The 17,898-nt window shown below is 36.6% G+C and overlaps 1 protein-coding gene and 1 long non-coding RNA gene across 5 annotated transcripts in view; one reads left to right on the forward strand and one right to left on the reverse strand.

The window, feature by feature from the left end:
- Il1rap (interleukin 1 receptor accessory protein) overlaps positions 1-17,898 on the forward strand; it is a 139,134-nt gene that overhangs the window by 75,936 nt on the left and 45,300 nt on the right. For all 4 annotated transcript variants that reach the window (XR_011373535.1, XM_070029829.1, XM_070029830.1 and 1 more), the window contains exons 3-4: positions 4,146-4,431; positions 6,883-7,069. Coding sequence is in view for 3 of the 4 variants with exons in the window: in XM_070029829.1 (XP_069885930.1) it covers positions 4,146-4,431; positions 6,883-7,069 (473 nt within the window). In the remaining variant the exon portion in view is untranslated. The remainder of the gene's footprint in view (positions 1-4,145; positions 4,432-6,882; positions 7,070-17,898) is intronic.
- The window catches only part of LOC138832227 (uncharacterized), a 50,916-nt gene that overhangs the window by 5,416 nt on the left and 27,602 nt on the right, over positions 1-17,898 (reverse strand). Inside the window, exon 2 of the long non-coding RNA XR_011373536.1 lies at positions 16,763-16,878. This is a non-coding gene — a long non-coding RNA (uncharacterized lncRNA). The remainder of the gene's footprint in view (positions 1-16,762; positions 16,879-17,898) is intronic.

Consider the following 17,898-nt stretch of genomic DNA (forward strand, 5'->3'; position numbering starts at 1 on the left):
GTGACCCACGTTCAGTGGATATGCACTGAGATCTATTACATTTAGGGGATGACAGGATGGCAATTATAGTTTGTCAATTTTGCTCTTTAACCATACACTTTTGCGAAAATAGGGCAGCATTTGAGGAAGAGGCTTCTGAGAATAAGCATTGAGAATATCTTTCTAAAACACAGAAGGCAGAGATGTCTATGACATCTAGTTCCATCCAATCAACAAACATAATATGGCGAAGTTTAGCTTCCATCTGCTGTCCACCTGCCTGTCTGTCTCTTTCTTTAAAAATATGTACTTTCTAATTCAAAAAGCCTGAAGTGAGCATCAGACCAATTCATTAAAGGGAACATCATACCAATGCTTATCAGCAAAATTATCAGAATTACAAAATAAGACAAAAATGTTTTCCCTAAAAGGATGTATGTCTGATTGGAATGGTTTAACACTGAAAGGGGCTGGTAGTGACAATTTTATTATGCAGTATACATTTGCTTGCTTGCTTGCTTGCTTGCTTCCTTCCTTTCTTCTCTCCCTCCCTCCTTCCTTTCTTTCTTCCTTCCTTCCTTCCTTCCTGCCTGCCTGCCTACCTGCCTGCTTTCCTGCCTTCATGGACTTGTCTGTTTTCTATTTCCTTTTCAATGTGCTCTCCTTTTTAAGAAATCCTAAAATTTAACTTCCAAACTATCTAGTAAGATTTTATACTTTAAATTATGTTTTTATTTTTAATCAGCTCTCTGTTTTTTGAATATTCCTTCATTATTGTGACCTGTTCTTGCTTCATGAATATAATAGGTTGTTTTTATCGCTAAAGATAATAATTACAGTGGATTTATTTATGTATTTTATATATTTTTTGTCAGTCATGGGGTTTGAACTTGGAGCCTGGGCACTGTCCCTGAGCTCTTCTGCTCAAGGCTAGTACTCTTCTACTTTGAGTCATAGTGCCACTTCTGGTTTTCTGGGGGTAAATTGGAGATTAAGGATCTCACTGACTTTCCTGCCTAGGCTGGCTTCAAAACTTGATCTTCAGATCTCAAACTCCTGAAGATGACAAAGGATGGTAATTTCAGTCTAGCAGTTTTGCTCTATAATCATCCAATTTTGCAAAAACAGGGCTGAATTTTGAGGAAGATGCTTCTGAGACCAGGCACTGAATATACAGGCTAGTACTACTACAGCTAGGAATATGGGCATGAGCCACCAGCACTGGGCTTATACTGAATTTTACAAGTATGCTCTTTCCCTTGGGAAAAAAATTCAGTTTTTCCCAAATTTCTTTTTTTTTAATTTTATTTAGTCAGATACTATATTTTCTGTTAGGCAGTTTTTTTTTTTCATGTGTCTTTCAGTGCTATAAGTTCCTATTCAAGAAGCAATTGAGAAGCTGATTGAAAATTCTAAATATGAATGTGAAGCCTGTTGCCCTTTTCTTTTGGATGATGTAGCTGTACAAAGTATTTAAAGAGCTTCCTTCTACTTAAGCTGGTGAAATTTCCCACAGAGGATCCTTTCATTCTCGTGCATAGAGGGAGCAGGTCTGGCTTCTCTCTTCCTTGAAGCTGAGTGGGAAAAGTTGTTCAGTATTAGGAGCATGAGATTGAAACAGAGAATATAACCTGGTGGTACAGCGTTCATCCAGTCCTCCGTATTTGCCACTGCCTCCACATATTCACTTTTTAGCTACATGACTGGATTTCCCTGCTTAGAATACAGTATGACTATTGGTAACAAGCCGTTCCCGTTTAGTACTTAAGCACAAAGATCTGCTTTGGTATATCAAGGGACTAGAGTTAAGAATTTCTTAATCTCTGTCCTTTTATATTTACCAAGGTAGAAGAAAAGGCAACTTGATAAACTATAGTCTAGATAATAAAACACCCACCACAGGTGACGTTTATATCATAATGGCTAAAGAAAGTCACATGCCCCTTCCTTACTTCAGACATAGAGGAAAATCTTTGAATATACCTAGGGAGAAGCCAGAAATCTAAGTTGAATAGCAACAAGGAATCCTTGCTTTGATGCTAATAGTTTTGGGTCCTTTCCACATTCTGAATTGTGGTCTTAATTGTCCTCCAGTTTTTCCCTGCTGGTTTAGTGTTGGTGTTTTCTAAGCCTGCTAAACTGGCTCCCACTTGTCCATAATGCTGGCACCAGTGTCATCTTTCCTGCCTTTGCTGTTACTTGTGATTACATCTGGAAAATTATTTTCTTTTCAGTAGAACTTCAGAAAAGAATGAAATCATTTGCATATATTAAATATATTAGGTTTATTGGTACAACTCTGATTATCATCTTCTCTGAATGAAGAAAGTTTGTAGTATTCATGAAAATTTAGATAATACATATAATTAGATACATACTTAATTTTTTTAAGATGGCACAGACATCACTAATGTGCTTTGATGTAAACAGCCTTTTGATCTATCTAAATCTCTCTGTATTTTGGATTTTAATTCATATGTGAGGAGAGCAAGGATCAATCATTTGTTGAGTCCTAAGAATCATTGTTTAATTTTCCAGAGATGTACTAGTTACTTAGATGACAATTCTATTTTCAAGTCAGAAAAATTTCAAATTCAATTCAAATTCATTGGTTTTTATCAAAAGTGATGTAATAGTTTAGTTGCTTGTTTTACATGTAGTCGACTGCTACAAACTCTTGCTTATCCATCACAAACTGCATGGAAAGAATTAATTTCATTTGTTGTACATACATGTTTTTTGCTCATGCATCAGTAGGTTGCTTAGTTTATAGTAGCTCCAGGTTGGGCTTGTTCTTGCATCTTTGGTTATTTGTAGAGAGCTGAAGGTTATGCTGAAGCAGGATTGCTCAACTATACTGTCTCTGCTTTCATTTTTAGGTAGCTTTCCTAGGCTTTTTTTCACATCAGTACCAGAGGAAGGCAAAACCTTTCAAGTCCTGGTTATTGCTACATAGTACTAACATTGCCTTATTGTGGCCAATGTAAGAACAAAGGCAGCCTAGTTGAAGGAAAGGAAAAGACATTATCCTTGAATAGAAGACTCATGGTTTCAGCCTACAGAGTGGTGAGGATAGGGAAGAATAATAATGAAGGTCGTGTGTGTGTGTGTGTGTGTGTGTACATTATATTCTACAGTTATCAAATGTTCAATGCAGTACATAAACTTGGCATATTGCTGAAAGCAGTTAATGAATTGAATCACATTTTATTCCTGGATATAATAAATTTCCCAAGTGTATACATACAAATGATCAATTTTCCATTAATTCCTAACTTCTCTCATTCATAATAAACCAGCTCATCCAGATTACCAAAACATTACTTAAATTAAAATTTATATTTTAGATAATAACTACCTATAAAATTGAAAACATTGATTATGTGGTCACAGTAAAACTCAACCATATGGATTTTTTGTTGAGATGGAGTATCACTAAATTTTTTTTTTGCCCAGGCTAGCCTAAAACCACTGTCCTCCCAATCTTTGCTTCTGTAGTAGCTGAGATTATAAGAAGGTACCTCCCATACACACATATGGCTAACTCAGATTGAGACTGTAAAGATAAATAAATTCTAAAGACTTACCACAAAAGATAATGTAAAAAGTCATTCTTCTTGGGAGCAAAAAATCATTAATCTTGGGAGGATATTTTAACACAGTATAATACCAATATACTTTTATGTACCTTTTCAAAATTCTTTAATGTAGCAACTGGGAATCTAAAATGATATTTATGATTGCATTACATTTCTATAGGATAGTACAGGTCTGGCCCCAAAGAAGCAGAACTGGGGAGAACGCCAGTCTAAATGGAGTCTTGTCTTTTCAATTACACTTTCCTCTTAAACTCCTTCTCCATGAAGTGAAAAAGCACACCGTTTCTGTTTGGGGTGACATTTTCCTCCATTCCTGACAGGAATTCCTCAAGATCAATCTACCACATCAGGAGATGCTCAAAAGTTAATGGAGAAATTGAAGGAAGTAGGTTATTCACGTTGTGGTCACTTACCATAGGCATTTAGGAAACGAGGTTTATTGAAGATGACTAGAGAAGGAGATTCCTGGAAATACTGGGTGTCCTAGGGGACAAAGGGAATGTGTTCTCCAGGGACCTTGACATTGTAAAACAACTCATTTTCCCTTTTTTTCTCTGTTTATTCCAGAACGCTGCGATGACTGGGGACTAGACACCATGAGGCAAATCCAAGTATTTGAAGATGAGCCCGCTCGCATTAAGTGTCCCCTCTTTGAACACTTCTTGAAGTTTAACTACAGCACTGCCCACTCTGCTGGGCTTACTCTGATCTGGTATTGGACTAGACAAGACCGAGATTTGGAGGAACCCATTAACTTCCGCCTCCCTGAGAACCGCATCAGTAAGGAGAAAGACGTGCTCTGGTTCCGGCCTACACTTCTCAACGACACTGGCAACTATACCTGCATGCTAAGGTAGCTTGTCTCTCCATGATGATGGTTTTGCCACTTTGGTTCCTAGACTTTCATGCACATAATGAATGCGCCATCAAGTTGTGTAAAGGAAGGAAACTTTTAGGTAGGATTCTATCTCTCCTGCCTCAAGAGGGAGCTGTGTTTGTTTGTCCTATTCCTATAACACTGGGGCATGCTTACCTAAATATCTTAACTAGAGGCATCCATTTCTGCAATAAATACACAGGGAAGAGAGTAGAGTCCACTCTGTTTTTCTTGGCATCTCTTGAAATGATTGGCATAACATCAACTCTTTGGAGGCATTGATATATTTAAGACTATGCTTCAAGACAACTCTACCAAAATTATCCCAAGAAGCAAGTGAACACCATATCCTTAGGAATCTAAGAATATAATCTAAAGCAGTCAACCATGATTGCAACATGGATTCTTCAAATCATTTTTAAAACTAAGGTGCTTGGGTTTTTATTTTTCTTTCTTTTGGTCTTAGGGCTTGAACGCAGGGAATGGGAACTTTCTTGATTAAGGCTAACTCCACCAGTTGAATCATGGTTCCATTTCTGATTTGTTTTGTGCACGTGTGTGTGTGTGTGTGTGTGTGTGTGTGTGTGTTTGTGTGTGTGTGTGTGATTTAGAACTGTCTCATGGACTTTCCTCCCCCAGCTTGTTTCAAACCATTATCCTCAGATATTAGCCTCCTAACTAAGATTTAAGATGTGAGCCATCAGCACTGAGCTAAAAACTGTTGTGTTTTTTTTTGTTTCATTTTCTTTTTTCTTGCTTATGTTTTACTCATGGTTGCTCAGTAGCTACCACACTGTATTTTGTCATCTAAACTCTTATCTGGATTTTTTCTTTTAACAGAATTCCCTATTACTTAATAGGTATATTGATTTCTAAGAGCTGTGCAAAGTACATCTAAAAGACATTTAAAATTTTTAATTTCTTAGATTTCTGGCCTCCAGAAGTCTAAAATCAGAGTCTGTAAAATAGCTTTCCTAGCAGCTCTTTCCTTGGCTTCATATGGCATCATCTTTTCACTTCTGTAAGGTTTTCCAGGTCTTTGTGTCTGTGTTTTAATTTCTTTCTTCTCTACACATTTTAAAATTTCTTATTTACCTTAATTACATCTTTAAAAGACACAAATTCTCCTGTCCAAGCTGTATTTGAACCAGACTCCTGAGATCTTAGCTTCTTGAATAGCTAGAATTACAAGCATGAGCCACCAGAGTCCAACTTCTGTTTTGATAAATGATTATGTTTATGTTATAATTAATATAGTTTATAGTTTACATTAATTCTTACATAAATGTTTTGCTTTATTAGCACAGAGAAAAAAATGGTCCTTATGTCCTCAAAAGGCCCTTCTGAGGCCTTGAACAGATATCCTCAGTTTTTTGGAGGAGAATCTAGCTAGACTAATCTGGGGACCCCAAAGAGACAGGAATATTCATGCTCCATTATTAGGTCCTAATAGAACTTAGTTTAAATTAAAACTCTTTACATTAGAAAGAACTCTAAATGAAGTGTTTCTTCAGATTTGAATACTGTACTACACTTTTCTTTTTAACCTTCTTCTCTGAGTTTTCTACTGATTTCAATATTTTACTGACTGAAAGGGTAATGGATAGACATCTTTTAGTAACATGCTATATTTTTCCTTTTTTATATATTTTGATCTGTGGAGAAAAGTTTTCAGACAAAATATTACTAGGCTAAAGCTTTAAAAATTGTCCTGGGAACTTTTTTCTTCTTGCCAGTAGTGGGACTTGGACTTAATAGCCTCACACTCTCTGTTGGCTATTTCTCTCAAGGCTGGCGCGCCATCACTTGAATCATACTTCTATTTCCAGCTTTTTGCTAGTGATAAGAGATTCTTGGATTTGGCTGCTGGAGCTGGCTTTGAATCTCAATCCTCAGATCTCAGCCTCATAGTAGCTAGGGTAACACATGTGAGCCACCAGTGCCGACTCCAGAAACATTTCTTTTTAAAAGGTATGTTTAGCATGATCAGTTTTGCTTAAATACATCGCCCTTGCCATTGCCTTACCATCACTATCACTGAGATTGTGCTAAGTGACAACTTAAAATAAACACACACATATACATACATTTAGTGCCATATATAAATATTTTAGTCCATTAATAGTAGATGATTGTGTTTTCTTCTTCATTCTTCCTTGCCAGTTGGTATACGGAATGTCTCAATAGGTAAATCATTTACTTTATACAGGGGAAGTACAGATAAGAATCCAATGTATATCCAACAAAATTAAGAAGAGGGAGGGAAAGGGAAGATAGAGGAGGGATGCTTGAATGTTGAAAGGGGTGATATTGATCAAGATAGATCACATTTATGAACTGTTTTGTTAAATGGCAATTTGTACAACTTTGCCTTGTTAAACTGAATGCCGATGACACTGCCTGGTCATTGCATATTTCTCTATTCAGGAATACCACATATTGCAGCAAAGTTGCATTTCCCCTGGAAGTTGTTCAGAAAGACAGTTGTTACAAGTCCCCCATGAAGCTCCCAGTACAGCGGCTCTATCTAGAAAATGGCATTCAGAAGATTTCTTGTCCAAATGTCGATGGATATTTTCCTCCCAGTGTCAAGCCAGCCTTCACTTGGTATAAGGTAAGAAAATTAGAACACATTTCATTTTTTAAAAACAATTATTTATTTGCTGAGAATTTTTTTTTACTCCTCATAGTTCCTGCTTTCTTTAGTGACTCCGTACCGATCTTACCACACTTCCTGATTGTGTAGTGTTTTAAAAGGAAGAGGTCTATGGGTTGCTTTGCATCAGTCCACTATTTAAGTTATGCTCACTGGAATATCAGAATAGATGTATTTCTGTCAACTTCCCCTGGAACATGTTCTGTGCAATGTTTTCCAGTTTCCACTCAGCACTGCTTAGCAAAGTCGGAAGCGGATGATTCATCCGGTGAATCTCAACTCCTTCATTAGTCAGTACTGTAATTTATTATTTATGTGTGTTTTCTAGTTTGCCCTCATTTGCGGGCAACTTCCATCTGTGGTCTCTTCCACATCTGAGAGATTTGGAAAGTGTTTAATCAAAAAACCCAAGAGTGTTGGGAAGGTGATACTTGGGGCAGCAGCATAGCTTTTGAATGACTTCAAGTCTCCCCAGACGTCAAAGCCAGAAACACAAGGATTATTTACAACACAGCTAGAGACAAGTTCTCCATAAGAACAATTTTCAAGCAAGTGACATAAACCATCAATATCAGATCTATATGGAATTGGCACTTGACTGGAAGGGAGAAGAAGGAAGTATTGCATTGAAAGAAGGACACACCAAAAGAATCAATAAGAACTCACAGGAAATGATGATAGGCCAGTATAAGAGCACTAGATGAAATTGGGAAGTGTACTCTCTGAGAAACTAGGTGTCAGAGACCTTTAGTAAGAAATGGTAAAGTGTTGGGAGCAGGTGTAGCACCTTCCAAGTAAAAAAATGACAAGTCACACTGGAAAAACTGCTGAGAGTAGAAAGATCCTAGGAAAGCATGTCCAATTACCTGAATCCAATCACCAGAATTGCAAGCAATCAACTTAAATTGGATCAGCACAATATGGTAGGAGGAAAGATAAGGGACTAATAAAAATATAAGAAGTGAGACAAACTTAAAAGATTGTTTTTAAGACTAAGCCATCATGGTTTTGAAGATTATTCTCTATTAAGTTAGAAAGTCATGCCCTATTCTATAGTCCAGACAAATATATTTCCACATAAAACTGAGCTATTAGTGAATCAAGATAAAATTCTGTTCAATATTACAGAAAATACAGGGTCAAAGCAAACAATAAAAATGTACAACATCTTTGTAGAAAATAAATTGCCAAAGGATATTTACCTATTTTTTTAACCTATTTACCTATAGTACCTATTTCAAAAGTGAGCTAAGAAGCGTTAAATACCATAAATGTGGGAAATAATACCATAAATGAATGGAAATTGAAAAGTCTAGAAATTATTTAATTCACTGAAGTGCAGAGAATAAATTATTTCAGAAATGGAGCAAAATGAAAAGGAGCAGAGAAGCAAATGAGAACATAGTACCTGATATTTAAAGTAAATAGGAAGTGAAGAAAAATTTTAAGAATAAAAATTAATTCATGAAGTAAGAAGAAAAGAGTAGTCATACAAATATCAAAAGAAGAGGGTTTATGACATGAGTAGTATCAGAGCTAAAGGGAATATTTCATAATAATAAGAAGGTTATTTCATCAGGAAAACATACAAGTACTAAAAGTATATGTGTCTTATAACAGGGCTTCAAAATACATGAAGCAAAAGTATTCAAGGGGAAAACAGATAGTTTCACAAACAGTTGAATTTTTAAAATTTGTGTCTGAATTGTTAGAGATGAATCTCAAGAATAAATCTAAAAAGTCGTCTATTGACCAAAGATGAAAAGTTTGAATACAGTAGGTATATTATTTGTAGTGGTTTCAATCAAATGATATAAGTTTAAATTCATAAGTTCATAATGATATTTCATAAGTACTTAAACAGTAATTTTTTGAGTGCTGTCAGGAAATCAATTTAATATATGGAAAATTAGTAAAGGGAATTAGTATGGTTTTTTTCTAGAAGAATCATGCTATTAATGAAATAGTGCCAAGAAATATATTTTTATAAAAGTATTCCTATTAATAAATGAAGGAAGAATGATAGATTTGGAATGCCACTCTGAAAGCCCCAGTTAACTAATATATCTAAGCAGTATGCATCGATTACGGCTAACATCATAAGTGATAAACCATCAGATATGTATCTTCTGATGAAAGAACACAGTGATATCTATAACCTTGCCAAATGAATTAAAATGGAGTCTGCTCAAGCCTTTTTATAGTGCTGCTATCTGCCAAATATGAGAGAACATGACTATATTGAACCACACCAATAGTTGCAGTCAGCAAATCCAGACTGTGAAACTGTACAGACCAGATGTGCTGAACTCCTCTGCCAGTAAGTAAAAGAAAGGCAGGGAGTGAAAATGTACAAGTTAAAAGCAGCAAAGACATTTTGAAAGTGGATAAAAGTGTTCATCTAAGCCTGTGCACACACATGACACCATTATAAATGGAAATGAAGTGATTTTACTCCAGAGGTAAAGGCAATTACTTCTTTGGGTGTGATTGAGAAGGAGATGTGATTGACACAGGATACATGGAAAGTTTCCAAAATTGGTCCATAAGTCCTCTTCGTAGATCTTATTGGGACTAACAATTATGCTTGCTTTCACATAATCCATTAACTCAAACATACATGTTTACTACTTTAGTAAATATTTCATTTTATAATAAAGTGACTAAGGGCAGGAAAGAATATAAGTTAAGTGTTTATATATAAACAATTACAATATATGAACCTTAGCTGAAACCTGTTTCATTCAAATAAGCAATAAAACAAATTATAAGAGAACCTCATGGAATCTGACCCTGGGAAGGCTAATGATATCCATGAATTGCTACTTATAAACATGATGATGACACTATACTTAGAGTTGCAGAAGCTGTGTTACAATTTATAGATACACACAGAAATATTTGCTAAAGAAATGTTATGGTGCTGGGTGCCCGTGGCTCACATCCATAATCTTAGTTGCTGGGGGAGGGGGACCGAATCTGAGCACTTCGAAGCCAGCCTGTGTAGAAAAGTCCCCATGAAACTCACCTCCATTTAACCACTCAAAATCCAGAAATGGAGCTGGGGAAAGTGGTAGAGCACTAGCTTTGAGCAAAAGATCTCATTGACAGCACTGACACCCTGAGTTCACCCTGACAGGAAAAAAAAAAAAGAATAAATTTTTATGATAGTTGTGATATTCCTAAGAATAGTCTCAGGATCCAATGATTGAAGATAGAAGTAAGATATGGGCTGAATTGATACTTGTGACTGCTAATGAGAGTACAGGAGCCCATTATTTAAACTTTCCAAGGTAATTATACTAAAACATAATGAAGATAACATTAACTATTTATAGCCATAAGTATGATACATCTTCATGTTCAAAAAGTATGCTTAGGGGCTGGGAAGGTGGCTCAGTGGTAGAGCGCTTGCCTTGCATGCCTGAGGTCCTGGGTTCGATTCCTCAGCACCACATAAGCAAAAAGAAAAAAGCTGGAAGTGACGCTGTGGCTCAAGTGGTAGAGCACTATCCTTGAGCTGAAGAGCTGAGGGACAGTGCCCAGGCCCAGAATTCAGACCCCACAACCGGACCTAAAAAAAAAAAGTATGTTTATTCCTCCTGAAATCAAGGTCACAGAACACTAAATTTAACTATTTTTCAGTCATATGCCTATTTACAACCATTTTCTACTTTCCATGTTATTCATGTATTTCCTCTCCTGAGAATGTCTTTTTCTTCCTTTAGAACAGATTAGATCCTTTACCCTTCATGAATTGTTCCTTGTTTCCTCCAGCCAGGCATCATTTTCCCCCCAGATATTCCCATAGCTATTTAGCTATGCTGGTTTTAGTGGAATTTTTCACTGTCGTTTTTGTAGTCATTCATTCATGGATGTACTGAACATACTAGGTGAACATCACCTTTGGGTGAGGGGTACATTACAAAGAACTAAATCTATGTCCCACCCTGCAAAATCTCAAAAGAAATACACCATTGAGCAGAGACAGGTTTATAAGGAGAAATCCTATTTTTATCAAAAAGTAGAGCTTCATGACAGAGAGGATTTGCTGCTGGGTTTAGTGAGAGGAATATCATGTGATCTATGAGACTATTGTGTGAGGGCCAAGTATGCCATTTCCAGTGATTTCCCAGGTCTTTTCTTCCTCCTGTCTGAATGAGTGGCAGTACTATTAACCAAGCCATGAAATGATGGAAAAGAAGCTGAGGAGCAAGCAGTGCATTTGGTGAATGTCATATTAAGTTAGAGATATCTGTGGGACACTTAGGTGGCAGGTGGCAGTGACTAGTAGATAGTGGATGCGTATCATATGTGCTTGAAATGTAGGAGAAAACTCAAAGCCAGAGAGACAAGATGAGATGTATCTATGTAATAGCTGGAGCTGTTAAGGAAACGGAAGTGAGAAGACAAGCCACCCAAGGTCACACTTTAGACAGTCTATTCATGAGGTCATGGGGAGCATACAATACAGGGAAGAAAAATTGTCGCTGCTGTAAAACCACTATTGAGGCAGATACCTCATGGTTTTTGAAGCCATCCCAGGCAGAAAACTCCCTAAGACTCTCATTAAGGGGCAAAAAGCCAGAATTGAAGGTATAGTTTAAGCAGTAGATCACCAGCCTTGAGGGGAAAAGCCGAGGGACAATGCTGAGGCTCCCTCCAGTACCAAAACACACACAAATAAAAGTCATAATCAGTTTTAGTTTAGTTGATTTCCTCTCCTTGAACTTATAAAGTGGCTGAATTAAAAGAAAGAAGTGGATTCAGTACTAATATATTCTTATATAGTAGGAGTACAAAGCAGCAGTCTAGTTATTTTATATGTTAATAGATACAACACTTCTCACAACCCTGCCAGGTCTGTGTCACTGTTCTTAATAGATTAGAAATGGAGGCTGCAGAAATAAACCATCGTAGGTGCTAAGGTATATAACTGTAAAGTTTTATTTCCCTTTTGTTCTCTCAATGCCTTTATGGAGTAGGTTCTTTCATTTTCTTCACTTCTACTTAAGAAAGATGTTTGCTTTTTTGTTGCTTCAACAAAATCCAGAGGCACACAACTTAAAGAGGGGAAGATGTATTTTGATTCCCAGTTCAGGAATTTCAGTGCATGGATCACAGACTCCTTTGGTTTGAGCCTTGTGATGAGGCAGAAACATCATGTGGGAGGACATGATGGAGGAGAGCTGCTCACTTCATTGCAGCATGGAAACAGGCAGATACAGACAAGAAGGCTCCATGGATAATGGGCTTTCCCAATACATGCCCCCAAGTAACCTTGAAGAGTCTTTTCCACCATAAATTCACTAATGGGTTAAGCCATCCATGCAGTTATAGGCCTTCATGAGTGCATAACCTCTAAAACTCTCTCATCAGCTGGTACCCAAGCCTTTAATACAAACCCTAGGTATAGTGCAGCTGAGCAATTGTCCACAGGCCACAGGGGTAGGAACTGAGAGTCTACACACACACACACACACACACACACACACACACACACACTCACTCACACATCACACACACACACACACACACACACACACACACACACACACTCACTCACTCACACATTCTTCTGTAATCTACTCTAAACAATCCAGCTGCAAATGAAAGAGTGTGAGATTTTTAGGTAAGTTTTGTGTTGTTACGAAGCCAGTAAGTACTCTTCCAGGCTGATGTGGAGAGGATAATCTAGTTTGTACTTTCAGAGCTTAAAGTACTTTGAGTGGCTGGGCAATCTTTGAATGGTGTTGGCTTTTTTCCTGGGTGGTAGGAACTAGGGAAAAATGTGGATAGAAGGAGCAGGAAAATTGAGAGGACCTTGGACAAAGTGACATTGGAAGAAGCAGAAAACCAAATGTTTCTATTTCAGAACTGGAGAGAGAATGAGAATGGAGGTTTTTCTCCCATCTTCTCTTCCTCTCTTATCCTTTCTTCTGGGTGGCAGTGTTTCCTTAACTCAGGACTCAGAACTTACAGTTCTCTGAATCAGCAATTCTGTGAAGTAAATTGTTGTTCAGTAAATGTTTATTGAATAATCTGGCTTTTGAAACAGTCCTGGAAAGCAAACTATGGTTTCTGAGCAGTATACTGAATTTCAAATAACCCATCTATCCAAACCTTCTGGAACACAATATGCATATAAATTGGAGACTGCCCATCTATTCACATAGACATTCCAAATATATAGGAATAAAGACAGCATGTGTGTTTTTGTTACTGCTGGAGTTATTATTAAATCATCATCATTATTATTATACATCATTATTATTATATTATTATTATACATCATCATTATTATACATCATACTGTTATTATTATACAACATTATTATACAAGTTTAAGAAACTGGCACACCCTTTGAACTTTACTACAACTGAAATAATTCTCTTTTTCATTGTATTAGTTGAATATTTCCAGTTTTGTTTTATAGAGACACTGGTGGAGATAATTCCCCTTTGCCCTGAAATTCAGAGGAACTCCTTTATTGAGTGTTTTGCTGATTAAACATGGCAACCCCTGAATGTAGCAGAATACTTTCAACTGCCATTTAACAGTGATGTCATTGTGGTTATCTGTTTGCAGATAACTGGTTGGCCTTGTACCCTTTGTGAGCATTAACACTGGTTAATTACCTTTACTTTAAGATTTAATGTAAAATAAGTCAGAATTGTCAGACCTTATTTGTGAATCTCTCTCAGAGAACAGGAAAATAATTCCTTTTTTTTTTCCTGATAAAGCGCCAGTCAGGAAAGAACATTTCTGTAGAAGAGCCAGACCAGACTTTCTTATTGGCATAGAATCTATTGTTGGAAAGTTAGTCCAAGGCCTCTATAATATACTGTTTCTTTTTATTTTTAATGCTTGCTCCAATTTGGTTGAACAGTTTAGAGTTTTGGAAAATGCTTTGCCTTTTTCTATACCCCTAAGAATGATTTTTTAATTTGACATAAAGTTATATCATATTTTTCTTCAGAAATATGTATTCATAATTCCATATGTATCTATACATACAATATTGTACATATGTTTTTGGGGTATCTGAGATTCATTGTCATTTAAACTTAAAGCCCGTGTTAAATTAATATTTGTGAAGCCTTCAGACTAATTCAGCATAATATATCACTGGTGTACTTTCTTAGAACTTAATTCATTTCTGACTTATGTTACTATAGTGATTTTATTTATTTATTTATTCTGTGCCAGGTAATATGCTCTCTCTCTTACATTTTCTTTTTCATTTCTCTGAATAACAAATAGAACACTAAATTCTGCCAACACATATTGTCTTTAGCAATTAATTAAATAACTGAATGAATTACATGGCACTATAAAATTTCATGAGCATAAGTGCCATTTGTGTTTTTGTTTGGGGGAAGGGTTATTTTGCTTTTTTTTTGGGGGGGGGGTCCAGCATTAGGGTCTGAACTCTGGGCCTGGGCACTGTCCCTCAGCTCTTCAGCTCAAGGCTAGCACCCTACCACTTGAGCCACAGCGCCACTTCTGGATTTTTTTTTTCTTTTTGCTTATGTGGTGCTGAGGAATCAAACCCAGGGCCTCATGTATGCAAGGCAAGTGCTCTACTGCTGAGCCACCTTCCCAGCCCCAACTTTTTTTTTTAAACTGGCTAATATGTGTCCAGCTCCCAACAGTGCTTGAGCCATAGAGGAGATTTTGTAAATATTGGAAACTTTGAAGTACTTAATCTGGGCACTAGAAGTGACTGACCCTTGTGAGATTTCATCACACAGCAAAAATTATTTTGTAAAAATATCATCTTTGATGTAAAAACTTCAGTAGCTCCTGACTATTCAAAACTGTGTCTTAGTTGCAGCTTTTGGATCACCTCTATAATCCCCCATTCCATGCTGTATTCCATATACTCATTGTGATTTTCTTCCTCTTTGAGCTCTCAACTCCATGAATTCAGACCTTTGCTTCTTTTATCTTTCTGATCATGCAACACAAATGCATTGATCTCCACATGCCAAATATCGGTGAAGTTGCCAGGAATATAGATAAAGTCCATCTGCTACCATTGACCTCACAGGAGTTAAACTTCGTCCAGAAGAGGAGAAGCACCATATGAAATAGAACATTATAATGAAGCAATTTAAATTATAACAAGGGGAAAATAGTAAGGCAGTTCAGGTGAGATCTTTCCTATGCTCGGAAGTGTTTCTCATGTCCCCCCTTCTTTCCAATAGCTATAAATAGTTTACATGACTTTTCTGAGCTAGGAAAAATTTTCCTTCTGCATTAAGTTTTTCTAAACGTTTGCTATTTGCACTCCATGTTAAAGTAACCGCTCACTGTAGTTGTTTATTTTTATTTTAATATGTATTTTATTGTAAAGATACTGCATAGAGGGGTTACAGTTACATGAGCAAGGTAATGATGCTCCATTTCCTATGGAGCATTGTTACCCCCTCCTTTGTTTTCCCCTACCATCCCTTTGTATTTGTGATAATCATCCCCTAGATTGAATAGCTATAGTTTAGCAAGCATGTCCTTCCTATTTCTGTGCTGTCACACAGATCCCATGTGAGGTAAGCTTATCAAATGGAAACATCTAAGGCATCACAACAGTCCCTGCCCAAGCCTTCACCTCCTCACACGATTCATTTCCTCAAGGATCGCAGTGTCATTTCTTGGACTCCTCTTACAGTGTTGTGGTTGTGGTTGGTTGTTCTGGAAATCATTGTGTGGTTGAAAAGTTCCTCTTCTATTTAACTTCTCTCTTTTCAATACAGAATGAGGAACTGATGGGTCCACTAGAAGGACTGTGACTTCTAGCCAGACATTGTGGAAATTTGATAACTGTTAACTCACTTCTGATCGTCAGAAACATGCTTATTATTCTATGAGCTGTTCAGAGTCCACTTTCTTCTGGATTCCCAATAAACAATTTAGAAATCATTATAAACTTTGTTCTTCCAGGATTGATTTTGTAGCTTTAAAATGACTTTGTGTGAGCCAAGTGCTAGGGGCTCATACCTGTAATAGAACCTACTCAGGAGGCTGAGATCCGAGGCTGCAATTCCAAGTCAGTCTGGACAGAAAAGTCCATGACATTTTTGTCTCCAATGAACCACAGAAATGATGGAAGTGGAAGGTGTGGCTCAAGTAATAACGTGCCATCCCTGAGCAAATACATAAGGGACAGTGCCCAGGCTCTGAGCTAAAGATCTCATTATATATGTGTGTATGTGTGTATATTTATGTACATGTGTATGTATATATGTATACACATGTAAATCTATGCATGCATGTGAATACATAGACAATATTCATGTATATTGTATATGTGTGCATATATTTATACATATACATGTGTATATATATATATATATATATATATATATATATATACACATCAAGTATCTTAGAGACATATACTGAACCGTGTAAAGACAATTTCCTTACATGAAAAACAGAGATTGAATCAGTCACTACACGTTAAAATGAACATTCTTTTCCAACTTAACAATTCCAGTCAGTTCATAAGATACATGTATGCACTCTTACTATGTGAATTACTTTTATTCCTAAAATGCTGACAGCTCTGAAATAGCTATGAAAATTGCCTCACAGGGAACTCTTGAAAATGATGTTTACAAGTTTAATAATACTATCTGGTTTCTCACCTTGATAAGTATGTGTTTCCGGTTCACCGCTTAATTGTAGTAATCCATTTATGAGACAGAGCCACATTACCCTCTAGCACTGAGACTATTCCAAGCCTGGTCTTGGTGCAGGGCTCCTGTGTGGAATTAAAAGGAGAGGTTTTGAAATGAACAGATTTAGATTGACAATGGAAAAAAGAGATCTAGTTTCACATCCCAGTTGGAGCCTACCAAGTGGCCTGCCATTGACAGTTACTTAAGCTTTAAACATTTTTGTTTCCTCACTACAAAATGGAGATAAGAGCATGACAGATTTTATGTTTTAAACAAAAATCTTTATAATAAAAGATTGCATGCCACATGCATAGTTTTGTATAATTTTTTTTTTATGACATCCGCTCTTGGCTGATGAGAGTTGTTTAGTCTGAATCAATAAGACCTTTACTCAACTGCTGGGAAACTTGAGTTTCAGCTTTGTGCTGTGCTATGTAGGTAGAATATCTATTTGTCTCTTAGCTCTTCTGTCTGTGAAACTAGACTATGTTCACTCGGATCTACCTACTTCACAGGGATGTTAGAACAGCCAACAAATGAGGAGGAAAATACTTTGAACTGTTGAAATAAAAGGTGTCATCAGAATCAAATAGAGTTCTGCAGCCATTCTAAACTCAATTTAAAACAAATGCGATATGCATTTATTATATGAATATAGGCCTTGGTGGATTTATGCATTGTGATGACCCAAGGGTATCAAAATCTGTAGCTGTGACAAGTGTCCAAAAGCCTTGCTTATCCGAACAGGACAAATTACACTGAGCAAATAAATTCCCTGAGTTGATAGTAAGTCCTCTAGTGCTGTTCTGAAGAGACATAGTCCCTGTGACAGAGTTGCAAATGTTCCTCTGAAGGTAACTGTTGTATTTCAACATACATGCCCAAGGAACTGAAAGAAGTAAAACTTTTAAGTGTATAAGAATCTAAACTTAACTATGTGAAATATAAGAAATTGTACATACAAGTCTGTAAAACACTCACAGAATGTCAAAGACCTGAAGGCCTTAAAGAGTACTTTTTCTTGTTTGGCTATGCAGGAATTGTTAATGTTTAAAAGAAAAACAGTGGTTTGTTGTTTTTTGATAAGTCAGTATTCAATATAG

The sequence above is a fragment of the Dipodomys merriami genome, unplaced genomic scaffold (genome assembly GCF_024711535.1).
Source record: "Dipodomys merriami isolate MVZ:Mamm:240054 unplaced genomic scaffold, mDipMer1.0.p SCAF_2, whole genome shotgun sequence".
Classification (NCBI taxonomy): domain Eukaryota; kingdom Metazoa; phylum Chordata; class Mammalia; order Rodentia; family Heteromyidae; genus Dipodomys; species Dipodomys merriami.